Raw genomic sequence first — 25,739 nt, 5'->3', positions numbered from 1 at the left:
ATCATCTTAACGCCCTTAGACAAGCAAATATGAAGAAACTAACTTCTCTAAGTCGTAGAGGAGTGTTACCTAGCCTCGATGTTCGAGGAAAAGAGTCGGGGAAGTGGCAAGAGGGTCGGGTGACCCAGCTGGACACCAAGGGCAGTAGGTACTCGAGAGGCAGCGACTGTGGCAGCTTGGAGAAAACGGGGTCGGCACGCTAGCTTTGGTCACGGCACCAAGTGAGATCAGGTTCCTCGGACTCCTAAGGGGCAGATCTAGACGTTCGTGGACAGTCCCGAACGTGCCGAAGCCTGGACAAACTCGAAACGATGAGATAAAGTTCGATAAAAAAACTGTGGACCCGGTAAAGAGAGAACGGGTGGAACGAAGGTTGTGCACGATGGTATGGCTCTCGGACCGTGACCACCTTTTCACGGGGGAGAGTGGGGGTTATGAGGAACCCTTTGAACGTGATGGCACGACTCGCCAAAGTCGTGGAGGGAAATGGCACGTCTAAGAAGTTGGATGCGCCGGACGGGGTTCTCGGGACCCGATAGTCCTCACGGCTGGAACGTGAGGTTGGAGGCTTCAAATCGAAAATCTAAGCCTGGAAATGGACTTAGAGGGTGGAAAATATGTAGGCTAGGAAGTTTGGTGGTGTTTGGCTTAAGTCGGGTCGGGCGGTAATGGGAATACCGGAGGGTTTTTTGAGGGTTTCGACCGGTATTGGCCTTGGCACGGGCCGTGTGGTGATCCGGTGGTAGTGGGGGGGTTGAGAGGATTTTAGAGAGAACTTGGCTTGAGAGAGAATGGAGTTGAAGGAAGTGATTAGAGTTAATGGTGCAAGGGCTTATAAAGGAAAGCTTAATGGGGGCAATTAGGGTAACTTAGGTGCGCTTAAGAGGGGCTTAGGGTGGCTGCCGAAATTTCCAAGGTGGTTAGGGAGGGGAAGATGTCATGTTGAGTGTGGAGAAAGGAAGGGAAAGTTGATGGGAGGTGATGGATGGGAGAGATGTGTAAGAGGGTGTAAGAGATATTTGAATTGTGTGGTGGAGGGAAGGGAGGAAGGGTTGAGCCGCCGACCATGGGGTTGAGCCGTGGCTAGGTGCGGCTGAGCCACGGCTTGGGGTTGAGCCGTGGCTTGGGATTGAGCCATGGACTCTTCTTGGCTCGGGGAAAAGTCGAGAGAAGCTCGAGGCTCGATTAGTTACGCGTGTGCTTTCCGTGGTTTGTTTGAGCCTTGAATTATTGATGCACACATGATTACGATTTAAATGAGCTCAATATTGGCACGCCTCCCATGCGGGATTATTCGGGTGTCCTAGAGCTCCAAAGCCGGTTTTGCCTCGTTCAGGCATTCTAAGTGGAGTTGACCGTCCCTGTTCTCCAATTACTTCCTTGTGCACTATATTGTTCGTCTCGGTGTGCTTTTTGTCCCGTGTGGAACCGTTGACCCCGTCATCCTCGTTTGAAGACCAATAGACGGAGCTGACCTAGGGATCCGTGACCGGGGTTTCCTCAGGGCTTTCCGAATGTCCTGAGGTGTTTGGAGACCGTTGTGGCTTCAGTTTGTCAGGAACGTTACCCGAAGACTTGTCGAGAGATGTTCGCGACTACTGAAAATGTCACTCGAGAGACCTAACTGACTTGCTTGGTCCGAGGCGAAATGATTTCCCTAGTCCTAGGAGTTGTAGGGAGTGAGTGGGATGAAGCTCAAACGTTAGCCTTCCACCGAATGAGTTCTGAGCGTTAGATTCCATTCGAAATGGGCCCTTTTTCCAAGTCGGGGTCTACTCGGGAGACCAAGTCGAATTTCGAAAGGCAATCTGAAACTTGTTCCATGGCCTTGGTGGTCCTGGGGCATGTGTAGGCCTGTTTTCGACCGTCGTTTGCTCGTTCGTGGATCGGGCGCCCCTGGAGTCCTGTCAGGAAAGGCATTTGTGAGAGTTCGGGGGTGCCCTGGTTTAAGCAGGATGCTTCTGAAATACGCCCGGATGTGCCATTGGTCACTTTGGCACCAAGAGGGACTTTCAGAGTCCCATATTGGATACCTTCTGATGCTTCGGTGATCCGGTGATGAATAGTGTTACAGTGCCAGCTCCTGTTGCTTCTAGACTCATCGTTTGTTTACTCTTCCGATTGCCCTCCTATGCTTTTCTAGTGGACCCTGCTTCTCTCCTGTAATTCATGACTTCGTGCCTGCATGTTCGCCTCCGATTTCCCAATCGTGAATAGTGACCTGAGCTTTGATTGGAAGTCTTCTGTTGGAGCCGGTGGATCAAAATGGGGTGCTGACAAAGAGGAACAAGGATAATTTTGGAATTATAAAATTCAGACCTTCATCAGCTATATTACATGTTCCAGCTTTGATATCAACCCTTGAATCAAGAGCCCAAGAGCCAATCCTAGCCCTCCATCAAGCATATATATCACCTTGCAAACATTACCAACCCTAGACATTCTCTTTCAATCTTCCACATTCGGCAGCTTAAAGGGGAAATGAACAAAAAAAAGAAAAAGATGATAGAACCCATTTGCTTTGAGAAGAAAACTAGGGATGGCTCCAGCTTCTTGCTCCTCATCTCCACGCCACTATCTCGACAATCTCTACTCCGAGCGCTCCTCAGCTCCGACAACCTCTTCATCTGCAATTCACCTCCTCCTACCTCGAACATCCCGTGAGATCCCCTTTCGCAGCCATGACGGTCCCAACAACCACCTCCCATGCCTTCCCAGACCACCACCAACTCGAGTAGGAGTTGTCCTTCATGGCCAAGACATCATCAAAGGCTTCAGCTTGCCTTTTAACCCCTTCTGGTGACAGCAAAACCCAACTCCATCTCCTTCAAGCTGAAAGACAGCTCTAGCGATGCCCTGTCTTTATAACAGCACGGTCCTGGACAACACCTTAATAGCTTAGCCACGACCAAAGAAGCAGGCTTAATGAGCTCCATTGGTCTCAATCTTGACTACTAGTATATGGACTGAATTATGTGATGGTTTTCCGTTGATTCAGAGATGTCTCGTTTGATTTTCATGGTATAAGATCAAGGTTATGTTGCATATTGAGGCGTATGGTAGTTCATTGCTCGATTTAAGATGGTTTGGCATGTTTTTGATGGTTGTAGGTCGGATTTGGGTCATGGCTGAGCCGTGTGGTGATTCCTTGATCAATTTAAGGAGGTTTTATTTGTCTACGACAATAGGAGGCGTGCTTAGGATGTGAGCTAAGTTATATGGTCTTTCCTTACTCGATTTAGGATGGTTTAACGTGGTTTTGATGGCTTAAGGCTAAGTTTGGGATGTGGCTGAGTTGTATCCGATTCTTCAAGCGATTTAAAGTAATTTAACATGATTTTTCCGACTTTAAGTCAAGCTTACAATGTGGGCTAAATAGGATGAACATTGTTTGATCAATTCGAGCATGCTTAGCTTAGTTTGGATGATTTGGAGATGGGTTTATATTGTGAATTGAATTGCCTGGTGATTTTTTGTTTGATTTGGGATATTTGAATTCGATCTTGATGACTTGTTCTCTTGCCCGAATGTGTGCCCGAATCAAATGAGTTTTGAGAACGAGATTTGCTCCATGATGAGGGTGGATGTTTTGGAGGAATGGTCGAGATGTAGGAAGCCTATTCATGTGAACTGATACCAAGATGAATTGTTATGCATTTGGTCGATTAATCCTTGATTTGAGTTTCTAGACTTTGGGTATGATCTATGATCGACCTTGTGCACTTGTAGAAGTCTAGTATCTCGTGTCTCATTATGTTAAGATCATTTGGGAATGTTTGTGCTTGCTGGCTGTTCATGATTAAGGCCTTTAGAAGCTTGTTTTAGTTCACCATTACTGCATATGATAAGTTGTCTTCATTCCTAGACGCCTTGGGTCACTTTCCTTTGCTTTCCATGCCATTTCGAGTGTTATGGAGTCGAGATATGAGATTTTTAAGTCGTAACCAGACTCTGAGTTGAAGTCATAGAGCTCATTTTATGAAGCTTATCTCTCTTGATCTTATTCATGGCTTGTATAGTAGCCCTTGCCCCGCTATTCTTGTTTTTGTTTCTTGTCTTGTACGTCTCATGAAAGGAGAAGAAAGTTGGAGAGATGAGAAGATAGTAGGCTAATGTTGGTAGGGCTCGAAGACGACGTGGATAGATTTAGGTTGAGTCCCGACTTGAAGGCCGCCTCAATCTGTGGTGGTCAAGGATCTTCTAACTAGCTCAACTTGAGAACCTCTTGGGACTAGATATAAATCTACATCTTAGTAATGAGATAGGTATTTCGATGTTTGAGGGGTGGATTTGATGAGCTTGATGACAAGTGCTCAGTTACAATTAATGAGGTGATTAATTCTAAGTGGGCTTTGAAATTAATTCTTGTGCTTAATAAACCTACCCCACATGAATATGAACTAACTAAAGGTTTGGACTTAAAATGGATTGAATTGCACAAGAATCAAACCCACAAGAATTGAATTTATAGGGGCCGTTTGGATTCAGAGTTAAAGTTACTTTGATTTTGATTTTAATTTTGATTGTGAAAAAGGACAAATAAGATGTGATTATAAATTTGACTTGAGAAACGTGTGTTTTTATTGTGTAGTGTGTTGAGTTAAAGTTAAAGTTAAAATTTTTGAATTGGGAAATGTGTATTTTTGTTGTGTAGTGTGTTGAGTTAAAGTTAAAGTTAAAGTTAAAATCAATTAACTCTGAATCCAAACGGGGCAAATGTCTGGGCTTTAATTGAACCTAATTGGATATAGGAAAACTTATTTTGCATGAATATGGCCGAAGGGTTCTAGGCCCATTTCATTTGGCCCATAATTTAAAATTGAACCGAAGTATGTGATTGTGAGTGATATCATGACAATTGTGTGATTATTTGAATCAGTTGCAAATTAAACCCACACGAATTGGATTAATCATGTACACTTGACTTAAATCTCCTAATTAATTCTAATCGGGCCCCAACCCTTATGGCCCGTTTGTTTTCAAGGTTAAAATCACAAAAATTTTAACTTTAACTTTAACTCAATTCATTACACAACAAAAATACACATTTCCCAAGTAAAAAATTTTAACTTTAACTTTAACTCAACACATTACATAACATTTGTCCTTTTCCACAATCAAAATCAAAGTTATTTTAATTCTGAAATCAAACGCACTATTAGGTTGCCATTTGGATTTTCATTTTGTGATGTTCGGCGAGCCCAAGAGGAAAATGTTCACTTGTATTAGACTCGGGAATTCCAATTATTGTGGATAACTATTATGTAATTTTGAGAGGTCTAGGAGGGGAAAAATGAAAAGAAAATTAGCGAACTTGTTGTAATGGGCCGAGTAATTGAGAGATGCCTATGGGCCTATTCTTTGAAATTTTGGTGAAATCCACGTAGATCCCGGGTCTAATGCGATTGAGATAAGAGATTTCGAGAATCGATTTATTTGAATGAATTTAATCACTTGAGAAAGCTCAATACATGAAAACGATTAGAAATAGGCTAATCCACTTGCCATGGGATGATAATCTATAATAAATAAGAAGCATATAGTTTAGGCCTTATATTCCATCTAATTGGATATAGACTCATCTCATGAAAAATTATCAAGATGCATTATTAGGCCCGTTAGTACACTTGCATGATGAATGAATAGACCCAAGATTAGTAAAGCCACTTGATCACATGAGAGTGAGTTGGGCCAATTGGGGGTCCATTGCATTCTTGGGATAATTTTGTGATTAAACTCATCCACTCGAATTAATTCTCTCGAATTACGCAAGAGTTGAGCGAGACCATTAATTAATCAACAAATATGTAAAACGTGGCAAACCTTGGACAAATAGCATACTGAAGGGGCACACGACTTGGAGATCGTGTGTAACAGAACCCTTGAACCTACTCTTTGATTCAAGACTGATAAATAAAGACATAAGTGGTATAATTGGGTACAAATCCTTTATCTTTGGGCAACTTACCGAATCGGAGTTTCAACGACCCCAAATAGGTAGTGGCGACTCCTATCATTTCGATTATTCGGCCTGAGTATGACCCAAGTTTCATTCTATGTGTGGATTCAATGTTTGCACATCATCCACTCACCTCAGCCACATATTCAAGCATAATGTCAAGCTTCTAATATCAAGCCAAATCATTACAAATCGACCAACAATTAATGAGCAATTCAACTGTTATTACACCAAGAATCCAAATCAAAACAAACACACTATAAAATAATCAATGAAACACCATACATCTCAACTCAGTCACACATGAGACGTTGACTTTGAGAGGGAAGAGGCTCACAATGTCCTCTTATCGATCGGGAAGAGCTGAGCGTGGTTGGGGGCTCCTGTTGGAGTTACCAATCGGAGGAGCTGCTCGTGAACAAAGGTGTAGTGGAGTTAAAACGGGCTTGGTTCTAGGCTACAAAGGAAATAATAGAGAGGTAGAGACAGAAAAAAATACAGACGAAGCATGGAATATGGAGAAAGGGGGAATGTGAGAGAGCGCTCGGGACTTAACTGGGTTCATAAGTATATTATTGTGTTGAGAAAGAGAAATAAGAGAGCATGGAGGATACGTTAAGAAAGAGGGGGAGAGAAATGAAGAAAAAAATTTGTGAGAGGAGTTGAGAGATAGGAGTTACAAATAAAAAGTTAAAATTACATAATCATCCTTAAACTTCCACCAATCTAATGGTTATCAATTAACCTTGCTATTTATTTATGGGTATTTTTGGAAAATAAAGTTATACAAGCTAACTTCCTTCTCCCATTTATAGTAATAGATAATAGATAAAAAAGCTCGAGTTTTTCAAGAACTATTGAGCTTTGCTATGCTTGTTTGAATGGCGAGCTCAAACTCAATAAAATCGAGCCGGATCCAAGTTTTCATCGAGTCGAACTCAAACCATTTGCAAATCATCCATCTCATTTACACCCCCCTAGCATAGATAGATCACTCAATTTTGAGGAGGTGATGGGCTTCAAAGAGTATGATGTGGCTCCATTTCCAACCGCAATTGATGGGCTTCGGTCCTTAGCCCACACTTTAAGCCCATAATAAAAGTTGGGCTCAAGCCCAAAATTATAAATATCAAAACTCCTAATAACAAATCAGAATAAATCAATAATCAATAATAAAAAAAGGGAAAGTCAAAATTACTTCAATTCCCTGCAATTGCACTTGCACGGGAGAGGAAACGAAACACGAACACGATCCACAGGCGGAACTTGAGACAGAACCAACAGATCCGAGCCCACACTTTAAGCCCATAATAAAAGTTGGGCTCAAGCCCAAAATTATAAATATCAAAACTCCTAATAACAAATCAGAATAAATCAATAATCAATAATAAAAAAAGGGAAAGTCAAAATTACTTCAATTCCCTGCAATTGCACTTGCACGGGAGAGGAAACGAAACACGAACACGATCCACAGGCGGAACTTGAGACAGAACCAACAGATCCGAGCTTCGAATGCTGCTCTCCCACTCTCTTCTCCCCTAGATCTCCTCTGATCGCAGCGAAAGGTGCCTTCGCACTATCTCTCATCTTCTTCTCATCCGCAATCTCTAGATGCCTCGATGCCCAGATTCGGCGGCGTCGCTGGGTAATGCCATTCATAGAATTGCGGTTTGCATGTACAGGTGAGGGCGAGCTGAGGTTGGATAAATGGCGGGCGGAGCGGCAGGTGGGTTCGTGACCCGAGCATTCGAGTCGATGCTGAAAGAATGTTCCAGCGCCAAGAAGTATCCTGACCTCCAGAAGGCCATCCAGTCATATATAGGTTCGTTGGTCTTCAGCTTATACCCGTTTAATTCGTTTGGTTTGGTTATGTTGTTGTACATGTTGTTCGACTCTGTTTCGGTTGTGGAAATGGATCCGGGTTCGAAATATGATTGGTTTTAGTTCCGTTTAAGCCTGCTAAGTTGATGTTTAGCTGTCCGTAACTATAACCCAGACAGGCTGTCGTATCAACTTTTAGTTCATGGTAACTCCATGTAAATGCTAATTTCTAGTTGTGTCAAATCGGGGTTAGCTTGCGTTACTGTCATTATCATGTTTAGGTTTTTCAAATGGAATCCACTATGACTTGTCGTTGCAATGACAAATTAGTAATGCAGCCTTTTGAGGGAAATTTCAAGAAAGACTAGAAACAAGAGTATTTTTCATCCGATAAAGTTGGAAGACAATGAGCTGTTTCGATTTGTTTATGGGCTTCCAGTAAGAATGTTCTGCTATAGTCTAGGATAATGGCTACTTCAGAACTTTAGAGAGGAAAGGAACTCTGTCATTGTCATTGTCAGGTGTTGCATGAGCAAGCGTGATTAGAAGCTCATTATTTACTTTTGCTTCTCTTCTCGGCTGTGAAATGGTGCACACCATTTGATATTCAATTACCGAGGTGTGGAGTTCCTAAAATCTGTTGGGGACTAAGTTCTTTAATTGGAAGCACGATGTAGTGTGAATTCTCCACCTGCAGATTTTGGATCATTCCACCTTGTCTTTTGATGGATATTATGCCGCAGGAGGTCCATTTTTACTGGAAGTGCTTTCATGATTGGAATTTGCAGGATTCGCAGTTCCAAGAATCTGCTATGCTTGGTTACTTTTTGTGTTCACGAACATTTCGTTCATTATTTTCTTTTGGTGATTCCCTTTTCAGAAAGCCTTATATGTTGTCTGTGATCTTTAATTCTTCCATCCTGGAAAGAACAATGCTGCCTGTAGCCTGGTGAATGATTATATTTTCCCTTTTCTCATCACGAAATAATCCTAAATACTTATACCGTCCTTTAAGCTGTTAAGGTGGCGGGACCCTTGGTTGAGAGGATGACTGTAGGGACACTCTTTTCTGTACATCTTTTGTCAGTCCTTTTGTGCTTGGCTTACACTCCCCGGCAATAAAATGTTACTTTGCTAATTGAATGATTGTATGATTGTTTCTGGAGTCTTCCCATCTAAGGGGAGGTGATGCAGCAAGTTTTTGATTTGTTGCAATTGCTAAACTGTCTGATGAATAAGTGTCATTTTTCTGACAATGACTCTTGCATTTTACGTTTTGCTCTCTTCCATTGCATTTGCTGCTGTTGCGGCCACTAATCACTAATAATCCTTGATAAGCTTGTTATGATTACATTTTATCAGATGACAGTAAAGATGTGAATCAGAACTCTGGTTGCAGCGAGACAAAGCAAAACACATCTGCTGCTGGAGATGGGAGGTAAGGATCCAAGAGTAGATTCATAATCTACTGTTCTCTAATTGCATTTCTGATTTATTCATGATGTGGAGGCTGTTATGCTGGCAAGATCTTTTAATCATCTCTAGGTTCGTGTTTGATGTTTAATGCATGGTAATCCTGGTTTGCACCTTCTGAAACAAGTAAATGTCTCTTACCGTATTGTCTAGAATATTTGTGAACCTCAGAACTAATATTCTTGTTTAAAACTTTACTATCTCAATGGAACGACATTTTTGAGGAGGTCGGAGAAACTACCAAGATTGTTCTGGACTTTTATCCCCCCAGTTTTTCAAAAGTAAGATTGAGTGAGAATCCTCATGTATTATTCTAACTACAAATGCCTCTCTTAAGCAAACTAGGTATCACTTTCACTTTGGTGGAACATTCTAATATACTCAAGTAGATGAAATTGTTCTCTTTCCTTGGATGATATGTATTGCCTTTTGATTTTATCTATGATATAGTCTGGTATGTATTCAGTTTGTTTATAGCGATTTTGCTTATATAATATTCACGGGGGAATGAGAATATCCATGTGATCTTAAATATATGGCTTTCCATGTTCTGTTTTGGCAATAATTCGTCTTACATATATCATTTCTGGAGTCTCTGGAGATTACGTGTTGTCCGTGATTCTTGTGATTGTTCTGTACTCTGTTGTGTTGTTATTTTTGTGGAGATTTGTCTGAACAGAAGTTTGATATTATTCATGCCATTTTCATGTATAGTTCTGCTGAGCCAGAAGGTGGAAGTGCAAAAGAAGGAATAGAACCAGATAACTCAAATGCAGAAGCGCATAGAACTGAGGGGGTGGAAAACGCTGGTGCACTGGCAGGTGGTAGAGATATCGCCACAGCCTTAGCAAGTGCAGGCAACACACTAGAAGGACCTCAAGCAGAGCTTGTTTTGAATCCACTAAGACTAGCTTTTGAAACAAAGAATATGAAAATTCTGGATCCCGCTGTTGATTGTCTTCATGTGAGTAATTAATGGTTTCCTCTAATTTTAACTGTGGATGTTGATTTCCCACTCTCTCTCTTGGACAATGCAGCACTATAGCTACCTCTGTACTTGGAATGTAGTTCTTCTGTAACTCGAATTTTCTTTAATATTGTGAAAACTTGGGAAATTACAATGCGTGTTTTAAGGGCATAAACCTAGACATCAAACTCAGAGAATTCTGTAGTTAAGTGCAAATTATGATGGAGGTCTGTTATAGGTAATGCATATGTTTCCTGCTGACTATCTCAGGAGAGCAGCAGAACTTACCGATTCTTAATATTATGCAGTGATATGGAGCAATCAAATTCCTCAAAATTGTCTTTGATTTGTTTGCTTGATAAAAGCAAGGTTTGGTGGTGCTGGTGCTAATTACTTTCTTTGAACTAACAATCTTTCAGAAACTCATTGCTTATGATCACCTAGAGGGAGATCCTGGGTTAGATGCTGGTAAAAATGTCCCTCTGTTCACCGACATTCTAAACATGGTTTGCAATTGCATTGATAATTCATCTCCTGATAGGTACGCATTCTCCTTATTGAGCAGTTATTTCTTTATACGTACTGTTTACTCTGCCTGTTCACTTTTGAGAAACAATGTGCAGTACCATTCTACTTGTGCTGAAGGTACTTCTTACTGCTGTAGCATCAGCCAAATTTAGAGGTATGTACCAGAGAGGGTATTCTTTGTAGTATTTTTTGATACTTAGCATGTAGGATTACACATAAGCATTATAGGAAGTAGGAACACAGTCCATCAGCCAAATTTAGGGGTACGTACCAGAGAGGTTATTCTTTGTATTATTTTTTGATACTTAGCAGCATTACGCATAAGCATTATAGGAAGTAGGAACACAGTCCATACGTTCAAGGTATGTGGACACACGTATTCACGCATTCTTTTACTTCTTCAACAATAAGTCATTGCTTTTCTGGCATTTTGGGCTTATGTTTGGCCTGGCCAATGCCGCATAGAATTATTTTGATTTTATTAGTTTGATTGAGGAAACTAATCAGGAGTGTACTTGTTCCTAAGTCAGTGCTTATGACAAGTACTATGTGCAATAATACCGTCATGTAGATCAGTTAGAAAATGCAACTAATTCAATTAAGTCCTGCATATACTTGTTCTTAACTGTACATCTTGGTCTGATGCCTCTAGTAAGCATTGATGAGAAGAGAATTTTATAAAATGACATTCAATTTAATTATTAAGCTGTTTCTGTCGTGCATGTCCCTTGCACATGAAGTTCTATGGTCAGTAGATGCATCTATATTACTTATATTAGTTGAGGAGAGTTACAAAAATATCTTCCCTATAGTGACAAGTTGCCCCATAGCCACTCTTTTTTTTTTTAAAATGTTTTTTCAACCTTTTCTTTACAATTGAATTCCCAAAATTTTACTATGATTTTGATACTCCTTGAAACTTTTTTCTTACAATTTGACTCTAAAATTCATAATATTATTTTCTACTTTAATATTGCATTTTAAATCTATTTTTTATAGATTTTCTTCCTAATCACCTGCTATGATGCAAAATTGTGAGTAATAAAACTTATATTAGTTAAATTCTTTTTCACTTTACAATTTAATAATGTTGAAAGGAAAAAAAATGTACTATGAGAATGTCAATTTTTACTCAACCCAAAGATAAAATAACTCTCAGAAATGAAGTTGGTAGTCTCAGTAAAGTAGGTTCAAATTATTCAAAATAATGTTTTAAAAAATTTGACATATTATAAGACTCTTTATAATATTTTGCTCAATAAAATTATTACAATTTTATCCAAATACTATCCACATAATGTTTAGGTGCTATAGTTTCATATTTTCCTTTAATTATATATGATATTCAATTCATGATCTCCATATATGTATATGGAAAAGATATATATTCAACTTTAATGTGAATTGTATGATAAATACTGGTTAGAGATTATTTGACAGATAACATGATATAAAATTTAAGAAATTTACTGTATCTTCTAATCTGAGCTAAATAAAGTGCAATAGTTGCAAATCGATAAATATAAACGATTTCTTCATGAAATCAACCTGTAGCAATATGTGGGCCTTTTCTTTATAGTGCTATTAATTCGGCGAATTTGTTCATATAGTAAAAGTTTTGTCATGTGGAGTGGTGTGAAATACCTTCTGCAAGCCTTTGGTTAGAAAATCAGTGTAACTTCTGTTTTAATAAAGATTGTCATCTGTTTTTGCAGAAAACTTACGCAAGCAACTATTCAAAACTCGGAACTTCCCATTCAAGAATTGACAGTGTTAATGTTGTAAATGTGTATGTATACAATATGTTAATGACCATGTTGATGACAAGAATGGTGGATTCCATCTTTTAAGTATTTGACAAGATAGATCTGAATTTTTTTTTTTCTTATTAGTGAACATTTGGATAGTTTACACATGTTTACAGTTTGAGAATTGGTTGTATAATCTAAGAAGGTATGATGCTTATGTTTAAATCTAATGTTGGCATAATTTGTTGATTCAAAATTTGCAAGTCTGTTATATTTATGAGGTCCCTTGATACCTCTCTTCAGGAGTTGCATGCTGTTAGTGAATTATTTTGGTTTGCATGCTCATGAAATAATAGATAAATATTAACTCAATTACAATAGATATTTTTGGCAGCATATTTTGTGATTTTTCATACACTATTGGGTTTCTCTACATCATGAGCCTATTATTTGATGCAGTGCACGGGGAGTCTTTGCTTGGAGTTATTCGAGTCTGCTATAATATTGCTCTCAATAGGTATCTCCTTTTCGGTGCTAAATTAGCATATGAGATAGCCAAAAAAGTTGATTGACGGAGCTTTTCTTTTGCAGCAAAAATCCCATTAATCAAGCAACCTCAAAGGCAATGTTAACTCAGATCATTAGTATCGTTTTCCGAAGGATGGAGACTGATCTGGTACTCATATACAATGTTCTCTTATGCAATAATTATGCCCTAGTCTTGTTATAAAGAAATTAATTTTCATAGGCTTCTATTTATCCTAGAGACTAATAATATTTAATAAAATATGTAGGTTAGTGGTCCTTCAGCTTCAGATGGACAAGCAGAAGTTGCTTCTGAAGAAAATTTGAAACCAAAAGTGGACGAAACCTCCTCGAGTGAGCAAGATGAAAAGGGCATGACGCTAGGTGATGCCTTAACTCAAGCCAAAGAGACATCAGTTGCATCTGTTGAGGAGCTCCACACACTTGCTGGCGGCGCCGACATTAAGGTGAGCTGTCTTCATCCATTTATCTTATTCTTCAGAAACAATGAGGAGTTCTTAAGGGTCAAGGTTTTGGATATGTTTATGTTATAAAATACTTTGCTATTTGTCTGGGTTGATTATTAGACACTTGTTCCAATTTCATAAGCTGATAAGAGCTCTAAGAGCTCTAAGAGCTCCTGATTCTTTCTTAGGTTGTAGGCTCAGTAATATTACCATACTCGAACAACATAATGCTAGATGCTGAAAACTCATGATACGAACTCTTGTGCTTTACATTGGTTTCTTTTATATGGTGAAATCCTTGGAGAAACTACATTGTCTAAAACTAATTTGTCTATGATTACTACTTACAGGGTTTTTCTTCTCCATTAAGGACTTATTCTTTTTCTGATGGATCATGAACACTATTTAGGCTTAAGCATACTTGATACTTGTACATAATCAAAGTTAAGGATTTTGAACTTGTGATAATAACATTCATCTTATCATAATGCATATTTTATATGACAGGGTTTAGAGGCAGTTCTCGACAAGGCAGTGAATACTGAAGATGGTAAAAAGATTGCACGGTATGGATTTACTATTTCTTTGTTGTTTGCCTGAGTAATAAATTTATATCTTAATATGTTTGGCTTTAATATTTTAAATAGAGGGATTGACTTGGAGAGCATGAGCATAGGACAACGTGATGCTTTGTTGGTATTCCGCACACTTTGCAAGGTTGGTTGTTTTCTACATTTTTCTCCTATCTTTATGGTTTCCCAAGGCGTTGTTGAAGAGTGGCTACTTAATGCTTGCAGATGGGTATGAAGGAAGATACCGACGAAATTACAGTAAAGACTCGTATACTGTCGCTGGAGCTTCTGCAGGTTTATTTTATACCTGACATGCTTTTGTGTTGTCTTTGTTTCCATTTTCATTATAGGCTTAAATGATTTCGCTTTATTGTCCCTTTCAGTGATAAATGCTGATTTAGTAAGTTGTTCATTTCGAATGAAATTGAGATATTTATTTGCAATGCAGGGATTACTTGAAGGGGTTAGCCATTCATTTACCAAGAATTTTCACTTTATTGATTCTGTCAAAGCATATCTTTCATATGCTTTGCTGCGAGCTTCAGTTTCCCAATCCCCAGTGATATTTCAGGTTTGCTCTGATTTCCTATTATCTTGTTTAAAATATGCTTTATGATCTTTTTACACAATGTCCAATATTTTTGTGCAGTATGCGGCTGGGATCTTCTCAGTACTTTTGTTGCGCTTTAGAGAAAGTCTTAAGGTAGGCCTAATACTGAGGAATTAAGACATGCTTATCTGTTACCTTTATAGCTACAGTCCATTAATCTTCCTCTTTCCTCATCTATAATGGAAATTTCAGGGTGAAATTGGCATTTTCTTTCCTTTAATAGTTCTACGATCGCTTGATGGCCTTGACTCTCCAACTACCCAGAAATTAAGTGTCCTTCGGTACTGTTTATTTTTCTGACTGAATGTCCTCTTATTTATTTCTGCATTTTGTAGTTAAATTACTAAACTTTATGTTGCTTTATGATAGGGAAAATCTTATGATTCATTTCCATTTTCATCTTCTGCATATTATTGTTATGCAGGATGCTTGAAAAAATTTGCAAGGATCCCCAGATGCTTGTTGATGTCTATGTGAACTATGACTGTGATCTTGAGGCACCAAATTTGTTCGAGCGCATGGTATCATTTGAGTTACTGTTTCAATACTAAGTACTGGTGTTTATATGGGTGAAATTCTGCATTGCCGTTGCCTTTTACTAAGAAATACATCTATCTCTTACTGCTGTAGGTTACCTCTCTGTCTAAAATTGCCCAAGGAACACAGATTGCAGATCCCAATTCTGCTGCAGTTTCCCAGATTGCTTCTATTAAAGGTTCATCTCTTCAGGTAGGCTATTTGTTTCTTCTTGGATAAGATTACTTAGTTGTAGCAGACTTTCTTCTTCTAGTTGCACTTGAGATGCTGGAAGTTAATTGATTAACCTCCTCATCAACATCTCCAGTGCCTAGTGAATGTGCTTAAATCAATGGTTGATTGGGAGAAGACATGCCGTGACTCAGAAAGATCGAGTAAAAGCACTCAACTTACTGGTGAAGAAGATGTGGTTGGAGAATCAGTGGAGCTAAAAAGCGGGGAAGATGCTCCCAGTAACTTTGAGAAGGCTAAGGCTCATAAATCTACACTTGAAGCTGCCATTTCCGAGGTACGTTCACTCCATGTGTCGTTTGCTTATTTTCTGAGCATTGGATGCCACAACAGGAAAATTGTCCCAAGAGTATTTGTTCACTTAATGTTGCAAGTAACCTGGGATGAGAGGATTAGGACGGTTGGCGAGAGGTGCTGTTTGCTGGGTTTAAATTATATATATATATGTATGGATCACATTACGTTGCAACTCTTAAATCAGACTAAGGAATTGGCCCAAAAAAACAAATGCTAGGGAAAATGTCAATGAAGTAGTTCCCCAAATTTTTTTTCTGAAAGGTAGGTGCCAAAATTTTGAAGGATAAGATGCTTGCAGCTATGCCAGTAAATCTGCCATCATCAAAAGTAGGCTCATTTTGCCCTTCTGTGAGCAATAAGCATCTTCACAGAAAGATATTCAAAGTAATTCTTCTAAAGGCTATTGAGCTATGAAGTTGATCATACCACAAGAAATAGCTAGTAGTTTTCTTTTCACTAATATTACAATCATGGAAGCCTTCTCTTGTGAGGAAATTGCATGATAAGTTCCTAATTCTTCTGAATGAAAATACAGGACAGATCAGGCAGATGTCCGGTGGATGTTATGCTTCTTATTTCTGTGGTTGTGATTAAAACTTTTTATTGCTTTCTAAAAAAGAAATCGTTATTTTGTGATGCAGTTTAATTTGACTGGACGATGATGGCTAGTGTTTTATCATATATATCTTATTTTATGATGACTAATATCAGTTGGGAGCATGTTGTAACTTTTCGGTTAACTCTGGTCACTTAAGATGATTCTTGTGTTTGAATTTTCTGCTTATGTCAATCAAAATGGACTTTACTGCTAATATGCGGAAAGATATACTTCTTCCTTGCATGGATGTAGCTCTGCACTAAAAGACTGATTATTAGCTTTACAATTTTGTAGTTCAACAGGAAATCGGTGAAGGGTATAGAGTTCTTGATATCGAATAAGCTGGTTGAAAACTATCCCGTTTCAGTTGCGCAGTTTCTGAGAAATACTGCAAGCTTGGACAAGGTGGAATCTCCTAATCCAATCTGAGCAGGCATGAGTTTTGATTTTTGATTTAGAATTATATGCAAATTTGTTGCTTCTGCAGGCTATGATTGGTGATTACCTGGGTCAACATGAAGAATTTCCACTTGCTGTTATGCATGCGTATGTAGATTCAATGAAGTTTTCAGGAATGAAGTTTGATATTGCAATCCGTGAATTCCTCAAGGGATTCCGACTTCCCGGGGAGGCTCAAAAGATTGATCGCATAATGGAAAAATTTGCAGAGAGGTATGGAGCATCTTCCTGTTGCATGGTGATGATCTATCATAGCCACATATAGAATTTCTGTGGTTGGAGAAAGAAACAGAACATTGGCTTTTAGGTACTTCGCTGTGATAGTACTGACAATCACATGCAGTATGTTATCCAACATTGGGGGATTTTTACTGAACTTTCTGTTGTCACGTGTCCATGCTTCAATTATCCATGATAGTATTCTGATGAATCATTAGAAAGGTGCAGATGGAACATGCATTTGCATTCCCCATCTGTCTTGTGCCTAATACTTGATAAACAAAAGTCTTTAATCAAGATAAAGCATAAAAAGTTCATTTCATTGTTCTACTGTCAGAGATGGCTTTTTTTTTGACTCGATGTTATCAGCAAAAAGTGCTGCTAGTGGTGTTCCTGTTCTTTTTCCAGAACTAATATCCTTGCTCTATCTGATTGAGAAGAGAAGTAAACGTACTCATTTTGTATTACTGCCACTGCAACACTTCTATTTTGGTATTACTGGGTTGAATGTTTGGACTAATGAGTATCTGAATATCTCCTGTTATTATTGCCACCCATGTTCAGACCCATATTCAGCATTTGTGTGTTTTCCCTGGCAGATATTGTGCAGATAATCCTGGTCTCTTTGCAAATGCAGATACTGCATATGTTCTTGCCTATGCAGTTATAATGTTGAACACTGATGCACACAATCCAATGGTTTACCCTAAGATGTCAAAATCAGATTTCATTCGTATGAATGCCATGAATGATAGTGATGCAAATGCCCCAACAGAGCTTCTTGAAGAGATTTATGATTCCATTGTTAAAGAAGAGATAAAAATGAAGGATGAAACGACTGACATTGGGAAAACTGGGAGAGTAAGGCCAGAAAGTGAGGAATGGGGTGGACTTGTTAGTATTCTGAATTTGGCGCTACCTAAGAGGAAGTCCTCAGTTGATGCTAAGTCTGATAGAGAAGCTATCATTAAGCAAACACAGGCTATCTTTCGGAAGCAAGGAGTAAAGAGAGGAGTCTTTTATACTGCCAAGCAGATCGAGCTTGTAAGGCCAATGGTGGAAGCTGTAGGGTGGCCTTTGCTTGCTACTTTCTCAGTTACTATGGAGGAAGGGGAGAATAAGCCTAGGGTTGTTCTCTGCATGGAGGGATTCAAAGCTGGAATACACATCACTCATATTCTTGGAATGGACACTATGCGCTATGCTTTTCTAACTTCTCTGGTTAGGTAAGCATAATGCAGTGCCTCACTTTTTTTAGCCATGATTGATAGGGTTCATGTTTTTTCTCATCTCTTTTGCTCTAGTTTCAATACTGCAAACCTTTTGACAAGGAGATTATTTTGGACCTTTGTCACAGTATTTTTGGTACTTTGTATGGTAAGTAATATGGATTTGATCAGTTATGGATGAAACTGTTCTATCTATCTCCCGGTTAGTTACTTTAATTGGAGCTGTTGTTATACGTGCAGCTCTATGTGTACCCTGAACTGTCTTTAAAGAAAGGAGCAAATATGCATTTCCAGAATTTGTGAATGCTGTCAGAAAGAATAAAAAAATATTGTAAATGGATTTTCCAGGATGGGCTAATATGCTACACATAATTTGTGCAGTACCGACGAGATGGTCGCTGTTGTCGAGATAGTGGAAAAGCGTGTCTTGTGTAGCTGTTTGAATGTTATCACTTTGCCCTATGAATTCAATAATTTTGCATTGGACATAAGTTTCCAACTCCAGCTTTGTCAGTGTGACTAGGAGCCTGTTAAAATCTTTGATAATTGTAGTTATTAGAGCAACATAAGCTAGGTTCTGATACTCATAATTATTTGCCTAGCAGTATATTTCAGATTGGAAGTAATGTCGTCTATTACCATATGCTTATTTTCTCTGTTTCAGATTTACTTTCCTGCATGCTCCAAAGGACATGCGTAGCAAGAATGTGGAAGCATTGCGAACTCTACTTTCTCTTTGTGATTCAGACGTAGACTCTCTTCAAGACACATGGAATGCAGTCTTGGAATGTGTCTCTCGACTTGAATTCATAACATCTACTCCATCTATTGCTGCAACTGTCATGCATGGATCGAATCAGATCTCCAGGGATGCAGTTCTTCAGTCACTAAGGGAGCTAGCAGGGAAACCTGCTGATCAAGTGTTTGTGAATAGTGTTAAGCTGCCCAGTGATACAGTGGTGGAATTTTTTAATGCTCTGTGTGGTGTATCAGCTGAAGAACTGAAGCAAACTCCTGCTCGTGTCTTCAGCTTGCAAAAACTTGTGGAGATCAGTTACTACAATATGATGCGCATTCGGATGGTACTCTTCTGTAACTTTGCAAACTTCTTCTTGCATGTTTATACACATTACAGTCTTACGAGTGATGCACTTATGTAGGTATTACATGTAATATGAGCAAGCTGCATTGTGTCTTGCCTGATGATTAATCATGTCTAGTGGGCATGCTGACATCACTCAAAAGATATGGGCCAGAGTAAAGAGATGGCCGGGCCTGGATCCTGGGTTGTGGTTCTATCATTGTTCACCCACTTAATAGAAATTCTTGGACTGAAAGACCGTCAAAGCTTAAAAACGAGCTGTGATGGCCCTTGTAGTGATATATGTTGCTAGAAGTTCCTTTAAAAGGAATATCTTGGTGTTGGTAGAGTTTGACGTGCATCACATGTCATATGAATTTCTGGAAATAGTTGCTATCAGGCTATTATTGGCTTTTACCACATCTCATTTCATGTGGTTCCAAATAAGAGCATGATCGGCTTTCTAAGCCTTACTTTGCAATATTACTAATGATACTGTTTCCAGGTTTGGGCCAGAATATGGTCAGTCCTGGCAAATCATTTTATTACTGCTGGGAGCCATCATGATGAGAAAATTGCAATGTATGCCATAGATTCTCTGAGGCAGCTCGGTATGAAATATTTGGAACGTGCTGAACTGACCAACTTCACCTTCCAAAATGATATACTCAAACCTTTTGTTGTCCTTATGCGGAATAGTCCGAGCGAATCAATAAGGAGGTTAATTGTTGATTGCATTGTCCAGGTATGTTGATTGATATAGCTGGCTGCTAATTTTTATGTTAATTTGTTGTTTGAATGCTTTCCTATCATTGCTTTTCCAGTATATTCACGCCTGCTTTTCTGTGATTTCTATTTCAGATGATTAAATCCAAAGTGGGGAATATTAAGTCTGGGTGGCGTAGTGTTTTCATGATATTCACTGCTGCTGCAGATGATGAATTGGAGTCCATAGTGGAAAGTGCGTTTGAAAATGTAGAACAAGGTAAGTGGTATTCTTTTTGTTTTCACATTCTGTTTGCTGCTTTTGTATGATTCTAACATAATTTGTAGAATCGTACTCATTTTCTATTACTTATGATTAATTTGTTATAGAACTTGACACCTGATATGGAGAAATATTTTGCAGTTATTTTGGAGCACTTTGATCTGGTGGTTGGCGACTGTTTTATGGACTGCGTAAACTGCCTTATTAGGTTTGCAAATAACAAGAGTTCTCATCGAATAAGCTTGAAGGCTATTGCTCTTCTACGGATATGTGAGGATCGCTTAGCTGAGGTTCGTTTGAGATTTTCTCACATTTACTTTCAAGAAATTATGCTTGTTAAGTACTTTCTTTCGGAATGATCATTTTGAGAGACAGTGGATTATCACTATACGTACCTGTATGTGTATATATATATATATATATATATATATTGTGAATAGCACCAGAACTTCAAAGAATGCAACAAGAATTCGATCGGTATAAATTCATGCTTTTATAAATTCATGCTTAATGCTCAAAAAATATGGAACTGTGCGTATATGATAATGGAATTCTGGCCAATTTTGGTTCCATAAACAAGATTTTCATGTTTTCATTATAGAAATATGAAGCCTGCAGTACTCTGAATTGAATCCCTTGTACACCATTGAAAAATTCGAGATCATTACAGAGCCAAAATAATCTGACTCCAAGAAAAAGAGAAAAGGAGCACTTGAACATCAAGTTTGTTATATTTCTGATGTGAGTGTGTCATGTTTCTTCCCTGACTGAATTCTTGATATAATTGGTTTGGTTTAATCGCTGCAGCTTTCATTGGGTCTATTAGATAAATGGTTTTCTCTAATAAGTTTACAATTATTGTCTGAGTCCTCCATTATGTGACTGTTAATTTGCTATAATAGTCTAAATTCTTGGTGTTCTGATCTTAGGGCCTAATTCCTGGTGGTGCATTGAAGCCTATTGATGTGGAGGGGGAGGCAAATTTTGATGTTACTGAGCACTATTGGTTCCCTATGCTCGCGGGTCTGTCTGATCTGACAACTGACCCACGACCAGAAGTCAGAAGTTGTGCACTGGAAGTTTTGTTTGACCTGCTGAATGAGAGAGGCAGCAAGTTCTCAACTTCATTTTGGGAGAGCATTTTCCACCGAGTTTTGTTCCCCATTTTCGATCATGTGAGGCATGCGGGAAAGGAAGGTTCAGTCTCTTCTGGAGATGAGTGGCTTCGTGAGACAAGCACCCATTCCCTTCAGTTGCTGTGCAATCTTTTCAATACTTTCTACAAGGTATTTATTGAGCTTCTTTTGTCTTCTAGGAGTTAATGATATGCTTGATTTTGATTTCTAGATTTTATCAGGGTGAGGTTCATTAATCTGCTAAATCTTTCTTTTGGCCACTAACTTATAGTTTTACACTTCTAAAACAATGTCCCCGATCCACCTTCTGTTCTCTTTTCTTTTACTGATTATGGGGATTGGTTTGGGGGGAGTACAACCCCATATAGTAGAACATGTCCTACATGTCTGAAGCCTCTTGTTAGGAGCACTTTATTTCTGCTTGATTGGGTTTCTAGTTCTATTCAGTATTCTCAGCAGTTAGGTCTGTTCGGTGCAGGAGGTGTGTTTTATGTTGCCACCGCTGTTGAGCCTGCTACTGGATTGCGCTAAAAGACCTGACCAAACAGTAGTTTCAATTGCTCTGGGTGCACTGGTACATCTCATAGAGGTTGGTGGACATCGATTCAGTGAGAGAGACTGGGATACATTATTAAAAAGCATAAGGTGTGTTAACTGAATTCAGTCTTTTTATTCTATTATTGTTATTATTTTATTATGGTAGGTTTCTCCGAAAACCCTTGGTAGTTTTCCAAAGTATCCACTACCCTAACAGAGATGCTCATACCCTGCTTTGTAATAGGCTCAATCTAAGGTTCCTTTTCTTCCCATTTATTTGTGCTGAACTGTTTTATTAGATATGTCAATTTTCTTTATATTTGATTTTGATAATTGAAAAGCTGATGTTGCTGTGGATTGTAATTTTTATTTGTGCCTATGGATATGCTCTAAATGTTGCTGCTTTTATTTTAATATGCAGAGATGCTTCATACACTACACAGCCGCTGGAGCTGCTCAATGAAGTAGGCTTCGAGAAAATGAGGAACCGAACTGCTTCCTCTCGTGGTTTAGAGTTCAGTTTAAACAATATGGCATCTGTTGACCAGGGTGAAGTCCATCAATTTGATGTCGCTGACAATGGAAATCAAGAATTAACACAGACCATTGACAGTCAGGAATCAGCTTCTCAAACTAAAGTTGATGGATCTGAAGGTTAAGCTCTTTCAGATACTATGATCATGCTACTCTACTGACAAGTGGATTATATTTTCTAAATTTTGGACTTCTGTAGGTCTTCCATCCCCATCAGGAAGAGCTCAGAAATTAGTGGAAGGTGGAGGCCTCCAACGGAGTAAAACATTAGGTCAACGAATTATGGGAAACATAGATAATCTCTTCCTCAGAAATCTTACCTCTAAACCAAAGGGCCGTCCTTCAGATGCTTCAGTTCCATCTTCTCCAGCCAAGGTTGCGGTTGCACACTTAACATGATTTATTTCTCTATTCTGGCTTCTATATTTTTGAAAAAAATTTCATCATCTAAGTACTGTCAACATGGTCATTGGATGCTATGATTACTTCGCCTTGCCTTTTTATGGAAAAGATACTGACATAATACTTGAACTGCATCTGCAATGAAAGAAATAGAACTATTGCTTACAGATACTTTGATAATGAATGAAGTTGCCCAAGTTTGCCTTAGTGTCTTCTTACTAGACCTTCTTAAGGTGCAGGCTTCTGATGCCGGGGATCCTGAACCTAAAGAGGAGGAAACTCCATTGTTGGCAGCCGTCAGAGGAAAGTGCATCACTCAATTATTACTACTTGGTGCCATTGACAGCATTCAGGTAAAGATTAATTTGTCGATGAGTTCTATCTAAAGAATGAATTCGGTTCTTTGAAAGTCTTGAATACATAGAAAGCGGACTGAGATTTACTGTGCTTGCAGAGAAAATATTGGGGCAAGTTGAGAGTATCACAGAAGATAGCCATAATGGACATATTGCTGTCCTTGCTAGAATTTGCAGCATCATATAATTCGTATAGCAACCTACGCTTGAGGATGCGCTTTGCACCTGCTGAAAGGTACGTAGCTAATTTGAGAATTTGTTAGTGTGCAACTATCTTGTATTTGTCAAATTTCCATAAAAGCAAACTGGAGCACATAGATTTGTCTGAATAAAGTCCAATCACCTCAAGGTTTTTTGAATGGTTCAATTGAGTTTAATTGATGCATTCCTGTTGCATATTGGTCTGTTGCTGAAAAGATGGTCGGCACATGGCTGTTCATAATTGAATGGGTGAAACTGCCTAGTCCACTCTGGTTCTGATAATTATGTTTCCTTTTGTTCTGTTCTACTATCATGATTTTGAGCTTTGCATTCGAAGTCGGAGCTTTGTGCACTCAGCAAGTCTGTATTTGTACAGGCCACCTTCGAATCTCCTCTGCCAGGAATTAGCTGGGACCAGCATATATTTGGACATCTTACAAAAGACTACTTCAGGAAACACTTCCCTCAGAAAGGAACAGCCAGAATCTTCAGAGGATGATATTGGGGCTTCCAACGCTGAGGAGGGGAAGCTCTTCAGCATCGCAGAGGAGAAGCTGGTAACTTTCTGTGAACAGGTCCTGAAGGATGTTTCTGATCTCCAGTCTGATATTGGGGAGACTACTAATATGGATATTCATCGTGTTCTGGAATTGCGGTCTCCAGTCATAGTTAAGGTACTGCACTGCGCTTATTATTCTGTTTTATAAGACTGAAGAATCCAATGTGGATATTAGTAGTCTGTAATTGTATGTGATATTATTTCTCTAAGTAAAATGTGGGTGCAGATAATTTGCCTAGGATAACGTCAGTTTTGAAATAGTTTTGATATCAGAAATTTTTCGGGCTTTTGAGATATTTGTGTGCTTACATGCATTTTCCCAAAAATACATGCAGTGAAAGTTATCTGAAAGTTCACATTTAGGCATGAAATAACCTGTACCATAAGGGCTCTCATTAGCTGTTAGATCCCTTGTGTGCTTAACTATGTGCTACAACTGGTCAAAAAGCAAGTCCTTGCTAGTCTATATATGTTCCCCATGAAAAATGAGAGTAATCTTTCTCATCTTTGCGATGCTTATCAGTCCTTCATATGTCTCATAAAAGTCTGCTTCAAATTCACTTGACCAATGTGTTTGTCTGAACAGAACTGTGATTTATTTGATCTTTCAGGTGCTTAAGGGCATGTCTCTTATGGATAACAAAATCTTCCGAAGACACCTACGAGAGTTCTATCCCTTGCTTACTAAACTCGTCTGCTGTGACCAGGTAATCTTCTCTTAAAGCAGAGATACATTAATTGGTTACTCTCTGCCTCTGATCATCCCTGTTGCATCTATCTTATTTGGCATAGTCAGCTTTGACGCATTGGACATTTTACTGGTATCTATCATTAGAATTGGGCAATAGCCTTTGCTCTTACCTGGTCACATTATTGCAGTCTTTACAATAAAAGCCATTATGTGAATGAAAACAACTACCAGCTATACCTGTTTCATCTCTACAACCTTTATTCTCAACTAGAGTCTCCTTTTATTGTGCAGATGGATGTCCGCGGAGCCCTTGGCGATCTTTTCCGGGCACAGTTGATGGTTCTTTTACCATCTGTACCATCATAGTTCTGTTGCTGTCCTAGTGAGCTGCTCTCTTCAAGGGATGATTCTTCGGAAGGGTCACCTCCTTGCAGGACGCACCCAGCGCCTTATTTTGCTAAGATTAGTTTGAGCTTTCCCTCGATAAAGTTGGCTCCTCAGAAGCTGTGGAAATAGTTGCCTATCGCAAGTTGGCAGGAGATTGTGTTTCTAGCCTGAAGATTGTTATGCATTGCTGATGGTATTTAACAATAGTAAAGGGCGGCTGGTGGGAAATAGACACGAAATTGGGAGTTTGATTTTTGTCGAGTGGGCAAATATATTCTGTTGAATTTGAAAATATACAGAACAATTATAAGGAAATGTATCTCTATCATTATCGTCACGATGTTGTATTCTTTGCTCTAAACCCTGAGATTAGTTGGCTTGTGTAATGGTAAGAGAGCCCTTTTCCTTCTGTTTTTCTCTTTTGGCCAACATAAAACGAGTACAGCCTTATACCAAGCTTAGAAATCATACCATTTCAGTGGAACAAGCATGGGAAAGTCCAATTAGAAAAGAAAACCACTTCTGTGGCTGACGAACTCCGGTACTAGCGGAAGGAATTTACTTAGTAGTGTAGGGGTTTCAAATCTATAAGTAGTATCTTGTGACTTGAGTTGATGCCATCCAACT

The 25,739-nt window shown here is 38.9% G+C and overlaps 1 protein-coding gene across 1 annotated transcript; it reads left to right on the top strand.

Moving 5' to 3' along the window:
- Nucleotides 1-7,364: 7,364 nt before the first annotated feature.
- LOC116194871 (brefeldin A-inhibited guanine nucleotide-exchange protein 5) lies at nucleotides 7,365-25,521 on the top strand. Its single transcript, XM_031523779.1, has 34 exons — nucleotides 7,365-7,524; nucleotides 7,642-7,781; nucleotides 9,143-9,218; nucleotides 9,968-10,217; nucleotides 10,640-10,761; nucleotides 10,844-10,902; nucleotides 12,956-13,013; nucleotides 13,088-13,172; nucleotides 13,291-13,488; nucleotides 13,996-14,054; nucleotides 14,136-14,205; nucleotides 14,286-14,354; nucleotides 14,509-14,631; nucleotides 14,710-14,763; nucleotides 14,863-14,951; nucleotides 15,095-15,191; nucleotides 15,301-15,399; nucleotides 15,515-15,715; nucleotides 16,628-16,738; nucleotides 16,821-17,005; nucleotides 17,611-18,237; nucleotides 18,905-19,322; nucleotides 19,827-20,066; nucleotides 20,183-20,306; nucleotides 20,451-20,599; nucleotides 21,239-21,595; nucleotides 21,924-22,090; nucleotides 22,404-22,636; nucleotides 22,716-22,891; nucleotides 23,158-23,271; nucleotides 23,373-23,509; nucleotides 23,852-24,149; nucleotides 24,646-24,741; nucleotides 25,017-25,521. The coding sequence occupies exons 2-34, from the start codon at nucleotides 7,667-7,669 to the stop codon at nucleotides 25,089-25,091; spliced, it is 5,331 nt and encodes a 1,776-aa protein (XP_031379639.1). The 5' UTR covers nucleotides 7,365-7,524; nucleotides 7,642-7,666; the 3' UTR covers nucleotides 25,092-25,521.
- The last annotated feature ends 218 nt before the right edge of the window (nucleotides 25,522-25,739 follow it).

Source organism: Punica granatum, chromosome 2 (assembly GCF_007655135.1).
Source record: "Punica granatum isolate Tunisia-2019 chromosome 2, ASM765513v2, whole genome shotgun sequence".
Lineage (NCBI taxonomy): Eukaryota > Viridiplantae > Streptophyta > Magnoliopsida > Myrtales > Lythraceae > Punica > Punica granatum.
Note: the sequence above shows the minus strand (reverse complement) of the source record. Positions and strands in the feature narration are given on the sequence as shown.